The following is a 13,110-nucleotide window of genomic DNA, read 5'->3' on the forward strand; positions in this document are numbered from 1 at the left end:
ATTTTAATAACTTAGGTGATTTGTGAATTATATTTAGTTTATTTGTTTTGAAATTAGATAGCTATTAATTTAGATTGTCATTCGGAGTGTTATTTATATGAATTTCAGAATGAGATCAATTACCATCCAAATTAAATTTAAATATAAAAATTATTATGTCCACAAAATATGCTCTTCATATTAAACGCTACACATTTTAATGTAAAATTAGTAGTAAAATAATTGGATTTACCTAGTTAAATAGGGACATTTAAAATGTGTAAAATTAGTAGTAAAATAATTGGATTTACCTAGTTAAATAGGGACATTTATTATAAATTAAATATAGACTAATTTTGGTTGTTAGACAATAAAATGAAAAATTGAACTATTATTTATTTTGGAGGCAACGAATGTTAACGGAAGGGATTCTATCAAGTCTTTTCTAACACATCACAATCACGTTATTCAATTAACAGAAATCTAATTTCTCTAATTTCATGCATACATGTGGGAAAGTTGACGAGAAAACGAGAAATCTTGCCCCATATGTATCAGTCATAAACGGTTAGATTAATTTCCTGAATTACTTCTAATTGACTTATACGTATTACGGTAAATGTCAATTATTTTTAAAACGAATTGGTTTGAATTGGAATTAGAATTTGATTTATGGAATTGAATTTGAAGAAATTGAATTAAATTAGAATTTATTTAATTGATATATAATTTAATTTTAAATCTTTTATTCGATAAAAATAATGTAATATGAAATTGAATTTGAAGAAATTATATCGTGTGTGTGCATGCGCGCAATGTGTGTGTGCAAGTTTGTGTATTGTGTGTGCAAGTGTAGTGCGTGTGCAAGTTTGTGTAGTTTGTGTGCAAGTGTAGTGTGTGCAATCGGTGTAACATGAATCAAAAAGACTAAAAAAAATTGAATTCGAAGAAATTATATCATGTGTGTGTGCAGGTGTGTGCATTGTGTGCATGCACTGTGTGTGTACTGAATGTGTGCAAGTGTAGTGTGTGCAGTGTGTGTGCAAGTGTAGTGTGTACTGTGTGTGCTGTGCAAGTTTGTGTAGTCTGTGTAGAGGTGGGCGTAGAAAAAATTATCGATAGGGGCGGTGATTTTAAAATTAGTTGTAGACCACTAAATTTCTGAAATCCTATGGTTTTAAATTAGTTGTAGTTAGAGCATCTCCAATGGCGGACGTCCGGTCGGACGTCCGCGACGGGCGACCGGGGCGTCCGCCATTGTGGCGTCGAAGGTCGGATACGGACGTCCCGTGAGGACGTCGGGTGTCCTCGGACGTGCGGGCGACGGGCGGGCGGACGTCCGCCATTGTGGAGTGGGTCGGACGTCCGCCATTGTGGAGTGGGTCGGACGTCCGGTAATTAATTTTTTTTTAACTCTATATATACGGCTCGTTGAACTTCATTTCATTCGCACCACTTGTGTTAACAAGTTTCTCTCTTCTTTTACTACAAATTTCATTTCTACTTAATGGAGAACGATAGGAACTCCCCTGCCACGAGCGAGTCGCAGACTCCGGCGTTTCCCATCGACCTGGAGGGAAACGTTAGCGGAAATGCGACAACAGTTCCGACAATGTCGGGGATGGGTGGAATGGGTGGGATGATGTCCCCTTATATGTACAATTGGATGGGTGGTATGATGCCCAGGGCTGCGGGGATGGGGGGCATGACCCCAAATATGATGATGCCGGGGATGGGGATGGGGGGGCATGACCCCAAATATGATGATGCTGGGGCCGGGGATGGGGATGGGGGGCATGACCCCAAATATGATGGGGATGGGTGGGATGATGCCGGGGATGATGGCGGGGATGATGCCGGGGGGAGGGGGTGGCAGGGGCCCACAAGCGGACGATGTCTATCGGCCAGTTATCGATATGCTGTCTACTGATACCCCCTCCACTTATGTTCCGGAGACTCAGTTCACCAGCTTGGAAACTTTCTCTTTAGAGGAGTTGGGGCTATCTCCAGTCAGGGAGACTCCAGGCAGGGGGAAGGGACGTGGCAAGGGCAAGGGGAAAGCCCCGGGCTCTTCCTCGCGAAAGGTGGCAGAGGAGGAGGATGAGGATGAGACGGGAAAGAGGACGGTATGGAGCCCGTGGGAAAATGTCGCGCTTGCGAAGGCTTGGGTTTCAGTAGTCGAGGATCCCTATGTCGGTGCCAACCAACATATTGACAGACTGTGGTATCGCATCGCAGAAGCCTACCACACACACAAACCGGCTGGGGCGAAGCGTCGCGTTCCCGAACAGTGCCGGAAACAGTGGGAGCGGTTGAGGCCTAAGCTTAGTCGATTTGCGAGCCTCTACCAAAACAATCTCCGCCAGGCAAGCAGCGGTATGTCCGAGGAGGATGTCCGGAACCGTTCCTTTGCTCAGTACCCCGACAGAGCCTTGAAGTTCAAACAATTCGATCAGTGGGAGGCCTTTCTCGTGGTGAAGGATTCCCCAAAGTTTTGTGGGGGAGTCGAATCGGACTGGGCGAAGCGGACGAAGATCAACGCTTCTGGTGAATACAACAGCAGTGCTGGTTCGCACGAGCTCCCAGAAGCCGACGAAGTGTCCCCGCTACCTCAATCAGACTCTCGCCGCCGTCGTCGCCCGGTTGGGCAAAAGGCTGTGCAGCGGAGGGCTAGGGGAAGCAGCAGCGGGTCGTTCGAGGTCCAATCGGAGGCCCCTGCTCCCCCTGAAGATATCGACCGACTCGCCCGCCCGCAGTTAACGACTAGCTTGGTCCGGACCATGCATAGATGGCATAGCACGACATATCCGGTGTACAAGAGGATGTTGAAGGATGTCGTTGAAGGATGTCGGCGCGATTTGGGGATGCCACCCATTGGAGATGATGGCGCCGAGATTAGCGGCGGGGACGACGGGGCCGGCACGTGCTACGGGGGCGGCACGGGCGACAAGGACAGCGCGGAGTGAGCCGGGGATATTGGACTATGTATTTTTCTTTTTTGAATGACTATGTATTTTGTTTTTTTTTCTAACTATGTTTTTTTTATGTTTTATGACTATGTATTTTTGCCCGTATTTTGCTTTCCCGTATTCCGTGTCAAAATTATAATTCCGTTTTTACGTTATTACATTATTGTGATTTTTTTTATTGCGGGAAGTCCTAGTGGGAAGGGCGATAGGAAGGGCGGATTGTGCATGGGATGTCCTAGTGACGTGGCAGTGGGATGGGAAGTCCTAGTGACGTGGCAGGAGGTGTTTTTGAGATGTCCTAGTGGATGTCCGAGTGAGACATCCGCCCACTGGAGATGCTCTTAGCAATGAAGGAGGGAGTTAGGAATTGATCACACCCCTCTATATCAATATCAATATAATTGTAGAATTACAATTATATATATTCTCAAATATTAAGTGGCTTATTACATAAGTGTAATATTTTATTTTATACTTTCCATACATGATATTAAAGACACAACCTTAAATAATCTTAAACAAGTTCTCCTATAGTAGGAAAAAATATGGTTATAATCAATGACTAGCTAATTAACAATTATAAATTAAGATCCGTTCTTAACTAGTATTAGATTAGAAGATTTAATAGATTTAATAGTTGAAATAATGTCAAATGGATTATATTTAAATTTTTAAAATTATTAAATAAATTTAAAGGTATTAATGCCAATTTAAGAGGTATTAATGCCAATTCTTATATATGGTATCACTTTCTCTCTCCTCAAAATCATCTTAAAATTTTAAATTTATGTAACTCTCTCGATTTAAATTATTTTTTTTAAAAAAATATGTCAAACCAAAGGTAATTCTGTAAGGATTCTGACGATATCTCAATTGCATATATTTTAACGATGATCGGATGATGAATTTCTTAATTTTATTTCAATATTCGTATATATTGAGAATCATATTTTTTATCAACAAATGCATAAAAAAGTTTCAATACAATAGATGTACTATGTCAATAAAACTGTATTTAAGTTTTCGTATATGTACGTTGAAATATCTATATCATTGTGTTGATATTTGTAATACACTATGGAGATATTAGAAAAGCCACGAAAATTATCTTAGTATGACAAATTGACGATTTACCATTTTATTGATATTTTATCTATTATTTATTAAAATTCATAAGCTTTAATATTATCCACTCATTTTAAGATCTAATAATATAGGATTAGTTTTAGTTTTAGATTGAAGTATTATAAGCATTTTAACATGTCCCTAGAAAAAAATAGTTGATATTTAAAATAATTTATTCTTTTACTACTATTTATAGGGTAATGGTCCTGCCTTGGGAACGAAATGGCACCATATTTATTTATAAGGGACCACTCTTCTTCTTCAAAAAAAACATTATATATGGAACACTCATTATTCCATCCATGCTCATATTTTTCCATAATCTTATGCTGTAGTATACTAGTACTGGAGTGCATTATATTTTTATTTAGAAGGATGGACTAAACATGAAACTTGATGTTTAATTTAAGATAAAAGAAATTGATTGCGTTTGCTTAATAAGAAAAGAAATACTAATAATTATCGCTTGATCCACATATTTTAATTTAATATAGTAATAACTTTAAATTTATTTATCAACGTCGATGATGTATTAATCATTTCTTACCCAATGTATGCAGCAATAAAAAGAATTTACTGAAGTAGCTGACTTTATAATAAATAGAAAAATGACATACGAAAGTAAGTGCTTCCAGACGGACAACAGCAATGATGAGCTATTATGATGCAACCCAAAATTCAAAGAAAATATTAATGGAACAAACGAACAAGTAGTACATAAATATATTTCAACATTTTTTGTATGTAGACGTGGTTACATATTGTAATGCTTGTATGTTTGTAACCAGTGACAATATTTGGCTAATAAGGCATCAATAAAGAAAATGCTCGAGTTCCCCCCCGTGACATAAATTAAACAACGCTGACTTACATGTAAATTAATACAACTAGAAGCCCCTGTTTAATATTTTTCTACGTCCGTCCCTGATTGAAAAAGGCCCACTACGAGTCTACATACGACACAATGGCTCGTGTCCTATAAACATAAGATCCCGTGGAGCAAACAAACGCGGTGAATCCAGTCAGGCTGAGCCCTGCCAGCAGCCAGTAGAAGTAATCGAGGTGGGCCCGGTTAAGGTTGTCGGAAAACCACCCCTCTCGGCCATTTCCGGCAGTGACACTCTGTATCGTAGACACGAGGAAGCTACTTACAAGGTTGCCCGTGCCAAGGATGCTAATGTAGAGAGCAAGACCAACACTTCGAAAATCTAAAGGAACTTGATCGTAGAAAAACTCTTGAAGGCCAACCACTGCAAAGGCATCCGCCAACCCCGACAGCACGTACTGCGGTGCCAGCCACCACACGCTCATCGGGACCACGGCCTCTGGCTTGTTAACAAGGCCGTGGTCTCGGGCGATTCCAAGGCGCCTCCTCTCAACAGCGGCCGCGAAGACTATGGAGATGAGAGAGAGAACGAGCCCTATCCCGACCCTCTGGAGGGCCGAGATGCCCGAGGGGCATTTGGTTATGGATTTGGCGATGGGGACGAAGACGCGGTCGTAGATTGGGAGGGAGATGATGATGGAGCCGCCGATGAAGCAGTGTTGGAGAGAGGCGGCCGGGATTTGGAAGGCGGGGGTGATGTGGCGGTCGAGGGTGGCGGCTTGCTTGGTGAAGAGAGTTGATGGCTGCGCGTAGATGATCGTGTAGCCGAGGCACGAGCACCATATCGGAGCAAGTTTGAGGATCGATTTTGCATCTTCGACGTCTCCGGTGGTTAAACCATCGGGTTCGAGCAATGCTTTGTCAAGAAACCTGTTACAAATTTATGCCATCTCATTCCAGTTATGAACGACACCCGTTTTAATGCAAAATGAGATTATTTTTATAGATAAACCATCTTGGTAATTAAATATACCCGTTTTATTACAAAATGTGACTAGTTCGGTGGACAAACCAAAATGAAAAAATAAGACTGTTTTTTATTGACTGATACAATAGTACCTAAAAGTATCAAATATGTATGTAAAAGCATAATCGAACGAAACATAATTCAAAAGTCCAGTTCAATTATTTGGTTTTAGTTCGATTTTGCTCAACAAAACAGGATCAACGATTTATACATACCCGATGTGAGCACCACAGCCTGATATATTATCGGTCTCCTCCTTAGTTACACGGGCAATGCGGCAATTCTTAGCTGCTCGTGCAAAAACACGATAGATTCGCACTAACGGGTTACTACCTCCATCGCCAGTCTTGCGAAACCGATAGGTTTGGATCCCGGACAAGAACACAACCAGAGCGAAACACATGGTGGCAGCAGGGATTCCAAATCCAAGCTCCCAACTCAGATTCTCTTGAATATAGGCCAAAACCAAGAGAGGCGCTAGAATCCCTGCAGTGCTGAAACAGTTCCACCAATTGAAAAAAGAGCCCTTTACTCTGTTCTCATTCTCGTCTTCCTCGTCGAACTGATCGACCGCGAACGCTTGCACGCAGGGCAGGTACCCTGCCTGCGCGAAAGACACAGAGAAGAACGAGACGAAGAAGAAGACGAGCTCGAGCTGGTTTGAAGCACACGCGCGGCTGGTTGGTGAAGATTGCTTGCATTCGGATGAGTTGAGTGAAGCTGATAGTGTCAAGAAACCAAGCGCCTGAATTCACAGTATATCCCAATAGAATTAAAATTTCTAACCATATTTTACAAATTACAAGAAGCTCTATTGCTACCAAATTACTCTAATTACTTAATTCTCAGGCAAAATTGAAGCAATTTTTTAGAATGCTGAAGAAATGTTAATAATTACGGAAATTCAATATAAAATTTAAGAACTAACCGCAATATAGAGCACACAAGCGGCGGAAATCATCCGAAACCGGCCGGAAAACGCATCCGCCACATAGGCGCCGAGAATCGGCAAAATCGCCGACGTTCCATACCATGCGTTGAGAATCGCGGCCGCGGTGGCGGTCGGAAGCCCCAAATTTCCGGTCAAATAGCTCAGCAGATTCAAACTTATTCCGTAGTAAGCAAACCTCTCCGACACTCCAACAACTTACAAATTTGGGGAAAATGAATCACTAAACTTGAACCGGAGCTAAATCGAAACTTGAATTGATTCATACAGTGATTAATTGAGTAGTAATTAAATACATAATCGATACGAATGCGTGTATATGTGCGAAATTATCTCCGATGGTTGAATATTTCGCCGTTACCTATGAGGAAAGAAGCGGATTTCCAGCAACCGGATTTGGATCGGACTGAATGCCGGCCGTTGAAGTCGATGGAGCACGGCACGAAGTCGTCGAGCAGCGGTGCTTCCGCCTCACAGATTTCATCTTCGTCAGCGGCGCTGATCGTCATTTGCTCTGTGACTTTCTCTCTCTCTCTATATATATATGTATTGTGTGTGTGTTGATCCTCATTTGTTGCATAACGGTTGGGAATTTTATACTTGGCGGGAATTGGCGTGCTAATATTCGGTCGGTACTATATATATTTATACTTTAATTTATTGCTACTATTATTTTTTTGTAGATTATTTAGAGTACTACATTAGTTTGTATAATCGGTTAATTTGTTTTTGGTGAAACTAATAAATTAGAATTTATCTCGTGTACAAATCGTGAATATTATACTATCATGTATTTTTGTCATGTTAGTTACTTTTGCATTGAAATATGTGGAGTTCTAGACAATAATAAACAAACATTTTTTATTTAATTTCACGCTCAAAAGTAGTAGTACTAGTATATTAGTATAATTTAACTCGTGTTATTAGAAAGCGGGAACCAGTTCGTGTTTTTTTTTTCATACTTTTTCTTAAAGTATGTCAAGTTCTATACAATAACATAACTTTATTATTTGTTGAACAAACATGTTTTAATTAAGATCACGCTCAAAAGCAGCCACCTAATCTAGTGCTAGTAATTACGAAAAAGGGCACATTGCCAAAAAAATATTCATACGAATTTTAATCCAATTCTAGTAATTTTTCATAATTTTAAAAATCAATTGTAAAAATTATGAATTTTAACAATTTTCTTAACTTTTCTACAAAGTCTGGAATGTAATTTAAATGGATCACTTTCATTTTTAGTAGGATATTTCGTATAAAATGAGTTATTTCTTTTTTAATAAAAAATAAGTAAATATTCACTCTTTTACTTTATTCTCTTTTCATTCATCTATTTTTTTCTATATCATAGTTTACTCTTTCTCTACTTAACTTTTTAAGTATTAACAATTTTTAAAATCTTATGCACAAAAGAAGCGTCTCATGGCAGGACGAAGGAAGTATATGTTTGTCGTGAAGTATTAAATAATGAATAATTAATAAGTAACCTTTATCGGTTCTAGAACCAAGACACAAAAAGTACGTGGATTAATAACGAGAAGTTGTTGCGACAAGGCTTGTTGGTATTAACTTACCAATAAGCTATGCTACCTTATTGACTAACATTTAATCACTAGACAATCCAAGATTCCAAACACATTTCTTTGCTAAAACATCTCACATTTGACTAATAAATAGAGAATTTTGAATCAGTATATATTTGAATTACCCTTAATTAAGGCTTTAAATAGATTTGAAATACTCAATATATATGTCACTAGATCATAAATTAAATTACACTATATTTTCATCATTACTCAATAGTAACCTAGCACTAGTAGTTACCTAACCTTTTTCTTAGGAGTACTATTTACGACGAAAATTTAGCTAAAACATCAATATATTTCCCGATTTAAATCAGGCACACCAATTTTCCAAATATATTCACATGAGTAGTATAAATTTTTAGAAAATCATCAAAACCCCCCTTTTTTTTACTCAGCACCTAGACCATCAGCACTGGCGGACGTCACCGCGGAATTTCCATCGGCGTGCGGGAATTCCGTGGCAGACGTCCGCCATTGTGCGTGGCATGCACAGATACGGAATTTCGTCAAGGATTTCGCAGTTCCGCGGCATTCCGTGGAATTCCGCGGGGAATTCCGTGCGGACGTCCGCCATTGCGTTGACTCCCACGGACGTCCGCGCGGAATTTCTGTTTATTAAATTAAATGTTTATTTTTTAAATTTCTATAAATACATCCCGTTGAACTTCCGTTAATTGTGTCGAAATTTTAATTAAATGTTTTTTCCCTATTTAAATGTTTTTTCCCTATTTGTGTCGAAATTTTAATTCCGTTAATTGTTTAATTCCGGAAATTGTTTAATTTGTGAATTTGTGAATTTTTTTTATTGTGGAAAGTCCTTTGGGAATTCCGCGGGGAATTCCGCCACTGTGCAGTGGGAAGTCCGTATGACGTGGCCGGAGGTATTTTTCGGAATTCCGCTGGGAATTCCACCGGGAGCTCTGCGCCATTGGTGATGCTTAGCAGATTTTCTCTCTCCCTCTCTTAGTCGACACGTCAGCTCGCCTGCAAGCAACAAAATAACGCCCCAAAAAAACGAAGCAAAAAAAAAAAAGTTGAGAGAGAGAAAATCCCACGATGTGGGACTGGCTGGATTCGTGGTGCTGTTCCCTCCCAATAACACGCCAAAAACAGCCCAATCAGAGCCCCCTCCTCACCGCCGCCGACGCCGCATCGCGCCCTAACTGCATCTCCTTCTCCGCCGCCGCCGCGATGCTGATTTCATGGCTCAATCGCCGCCGCCGGAGGTACCTTCTGCTGATCCTCTGCAGCCCCTTCCTCGTGCCCCTCCTCTGCGCCACGTGCCCAATCATGTGCGCCGTGGAGCTCTGCTTCCTGATCTCGCGGCTGCGGCGGAGGAAGGAGGTGGCTTCGGGGAGGGGAAGATCCGGCGATGGCGGCGGAGGTGAGGGAGGGCTGCTGCAGAGATATTTGGAGGATCAGCTGATGCTGGTGTGGGGAAATGATGATTTGGGGGAAGGAGGAGGGGTCGATGTCGAATGTTTTGATAGAGCGGGGGCTGTTTTGCAATAGAGGGGGTTTTGATTATTGCTCCTTTAGGTTGTTTCTTTTTGCTGTTTGAGGCTCTTTTTTGTAAATATGATAGTAACGCGACAGTACTGAAAACGAAGTTTCTGAATTTGACTTTGTTTATTCCATTTCCGCTTTCGAATTTTTTCCTCTTTAATCGTAAAATACAGTTTATATTTTAAAATTTACTAGTTTCTTGATGCAGTTAATATTTTAGTAGCTTTCTTAATCATAAATTCATCGAGTGAATGTGCGCACACACATGATTTGAACTCCTGACACATTAGAATATTTTAGTCATCTTTGAATTTTACAAAATTTATACTTTTAAAGAGGTGAATCTCATTTTGCATTATGAATGATACGACATGTTTCATCCATTGCTAAGACGATTAGTAAGGCCATCCACAATATGAATAGCCCTATTGTAGCCCAGCAGTAGCCCAGCCATAGCCTAGCCACTGCCACATCATCAGCACTAAAAATCCTCCTGCCAAATCATAAATAGCCCAGCCATAGCCTAGTCACATCATAAATAGCCCAACCACATCAATAGTCACATCACTAATAACAATTATATAAAATGACATAATTAACAATCACACAATATACGGAATTTAATTTACGAGACATATACGGGAAAAGTTTAATAATACTATTAAAATTTTAAAAAGTACAATAATTTTAAAAAAGTACATTAATTTTTTAAAAAAATACATTAATAAAAAAGAGTGACAATTCACTCCTCGTCTCCGTCGTCGTCGCTGTCGCCTCCGTCGCCACCATCGCCGTCGCCTCCGCCGCCTACGCCGCTGCCGCCGCCACCGGTCTCCCTCCGTATAGCCTCTAACTCGTCCTGCAGGCTCATGAGCAAGGTTTGAAGCACGCTCTTCTCCACGGGATCCGTCGCCACCCGCCATTCGGCCATCGTCTTGATCAACTGAGCGCGCGTTTGGGCGCGAGCGAAGAATTTGAGCTCCTGGGTGGATTGGCCAAGGGGGGATGCCGACTGGACCTCCTGGGAAGCCCCGGCGTTCATTCTCGCCGCCTGCTGAGCGCGCTTGCGCCCAATGGGGCGAGGTCGGCCACCGACCGAACGCGGCGTGGGGAACTCCTGCGTCGTCTCGGGGAGGTCGTGGGAACCTCCGCTGCTGCCGCTGTAATTGCCGGTGTAGTTCAGTCGTTGCTTCTTCGGCCAGCCAGAGTCGACACCTACTCGGAACTTCTCGGACTCGCTCAGTACAAGATAACAGTTCCAGTAGGTGAAGTCCTTGTATAAACCCTTCAGTGGGAAGGCTTTCTCCGCTATTATCCTGCAGTCATCCTCCGTTTGGCCACTGCTCATCATGCGAAGTGCGTTGGTGTACAAACCCGAAAATCGGGAGACTGCCGCCCTGATTCGGTCCCAGCCCTTCCGGCAATCCTCCCCGTTGCGGGGCCTCCCCTCCGGGCAAAATCTCTGGTAGGCTGCTGCTATCTTGCCCCACATGGTGACGATCCTTTGCTCGTTCGAAACGAGAGGATCGTCGCAAACACTCACCCACGCCTTGCTGAGCGCGACGTTCTCGTCGTCCGTCCACCTCCTCCGTACCTCCTCCTCACCCGGCTGCGACGACTCGCCGACCTTCTTCTTGCCCTTCTTCTTTGGGGCGCCACGCCCCGGCACTGCCCCCCCTTGAACTAGAGTCTCCGGAGCTCCGAGAGTATCAAACCCCAACTCATCTAAGGAGAAACTATCAAACCCCAAGGGTGTTTGGGTCGATGTGTGCGAAGACCCAGTCGAAAAATCAAAACTGGGGCGATAGACATTCCCCGCCGTCGCCGGGGACCCCCCAGGAGTCCCCTGTGTAGCCGGTACGACCCCCGGAGTCCCCTGTGTAGCCGGTACTACCCCCGGAGTCCACTGTGTCGCCGGTACGACCCCCGGAGTCCACTGTGTCGCCGGTGCTCCCCCGGGCATCATCTGCATCCCGGGTACCCACCCCGGTATCGGCGGAAACCCCCCCGGCGGACTCCCCCCCATTGGGGCCCCGGGCATCATCTGCTGCCACGGGTACATGTTGTAGTACCCGGGCACCTGACCCCATCCACTTCCCACAGGGATCGTCGGAGTTTGTGACCCGCTACTCCCGGAACTAGGCTCGTTGTTGAGATCCATTTCCCGTTGTTGATCTTGAACAGAAATTAAGATAGAGAGAGTACTCGTTAAAACAAGTGGTGCGAATGAAAATGACGAGCAAAGCGCGTATATATAGTGTTTCGGAAAAAAAAATTTAATTTTCGCGCTAGGCGGTGCGCTGGGCGATCCGGGCGCTGCAATAGCGCCGAACGGACCGCCCAGCCGACCGCCCAACGCCACATAACCGCCCAGCGCTGCGCGGTTTCTCTCTCCACTCAGCCGCTGGGCGGCTGCAATAGACCGCCCAGCGAACCGCCCAGCGCCGGCGCTCGGCTGGGCGGTCGCTGGGCGCCTATTGTGGATGGTCTAATGGACATGATAGCAAATTGGAACTAGGGGGTATTTTAAAAACAATTTAATTTTAGATGTTAAAATGTTAATAGATAGTATATTAATTAAAAAAACATAAAATTTGACTTGTTTATAAGTATTACTACTAGATTATAAATAAAGTAATTTGATTAACCACACTCAATAGCCAATCCAACCAACTATATAGTACTAGTAGTCTAGTACTATATTACTAAGCATATTAGAGCATCTCTAACAAGGAAAGATAAATGAAATAGATATATCATCTATTTATTTTCTCAAAAAGTAAAATATGTCTTTTCAAAAAGTAATACATTCCAAAAAAAAGTATATAGAAAGGTATATCATTTAAAAAAAATAAAATAATAGTAAAAAAACATTAAAAAACATAAAGTGTAATACTTTCTCAAATACCTTTCCCCCTGTAGAATGATTTTTCATGAAAAGAAGACAAATATGATAGTTATAAGATTTTACCTCTCATTGATGGAGAGATAAAGATACCTCTTCAAAATGAAAAAAAAAGTATAATATATTCTCAAATACCTCTCTCCTTGGAGAATGATTTTTTATAGGAAAAAATGTAAATATGGTAATTATATGACTTTACATCTCCCATTGGAGATGCTCTTATAGAGAAAAATGA

At 42.0% G+C, this 13,110-nt stretch overlaps 2 protein-coding genes across 2 annotated transcripts; one reads left to right on the forward strand and one right to left on the reverse strand.

The window, feature by feature from the left end:
* Positions 1 to 4,923: 4,923 nt before the first annotated feature.
* On the reverse strand, positions 4,924 to 7,384 carry LOC121803314 (protein NRT1/ PTR FAMILY 5.10-like). The gene is made up of 4 exons (XM_042202999.1): positions 7,237 to 7,384; positions 6,855 to 7,072; positions 6,142 to 6,671; positions 4,924 to 5,829 (listed from the first exon to the last, which is right to left on the reverse strand). Exons 1-4 carry the CDS (start codon positions 7,382 to 7,384, stop codon positions 5,016 to 5,018), a joined length of 1,710 nt encoding a protein of 569 aa, XP_042058933.1. The 3' UTR covers positions 4,924 to 5,015.
* Positions 7,385 to 9,270: 1,886 nt separating this feature from the next.
* On the forward strand, positions 9,271 to 10,138 carry LOC121803869. The gene has a single exon (XM_042203453.1). The coding sequence runs from the start codon at positions 9,521 to 9,523 to the stop codon at positions 9,974 to 9,976; it is 456 nt and encodes a 151-aa protein (XP_042059387.1). The 5' UTR covers positions 9,271 to 9,520; the 3' UTR covers positions 9,977 to 10,138.
* The last annotated feature ends 2,972 nt before the right edge of the window (positions 10,139 to 13,110 follow it).

The sequence above is a fragment of the Salvia splendens genome, chromosome 1 (assembly GCF_004379255.2).
Source record: "Salvia splendens isolate huo1 chromosome 1, SspV2, whole genome shotgun sequence".
Lineage (NCBI taxonomy): Eukaryota > Viridiplantae > Streptophyta > Magnoliopsida > Lamiales > Lamiaceae > Salvia > Salvia splendens.

Excerpts from the sequence above, each read along its gene's own strand:
- LOC121803314 (XM_042202999.1), bottom strand. The coding sequence starts at position 7,384 with ATGACGATCAGCGCCGCTGACGAAGATGAAATCTGTGAGGCGGAAGCA. Across the intron at positions 6,672-6,854 it reads CTTGTGTGCTCTATATTGCG|GCGCTTGGTTTCTTGACACT; the intron begins GTTAGTTCTTAA and ends CTGTGAATTCAG. Across the intron at positions 5,830-6,141 it reads GGCTGTGGTGCTCACATCGG|GTTTCTTGACAAAGCATTGC; the intron begins GTATGTATAAAT and ends AATTTGTAACAG.
- LOC121803869 (XM_042203453.1), top strand. The coding sequence starts at position 9,521 with ATGTGGGACTGGCTGGATTCGTGGTGCTGTTCCCTCCCAATAACACGC.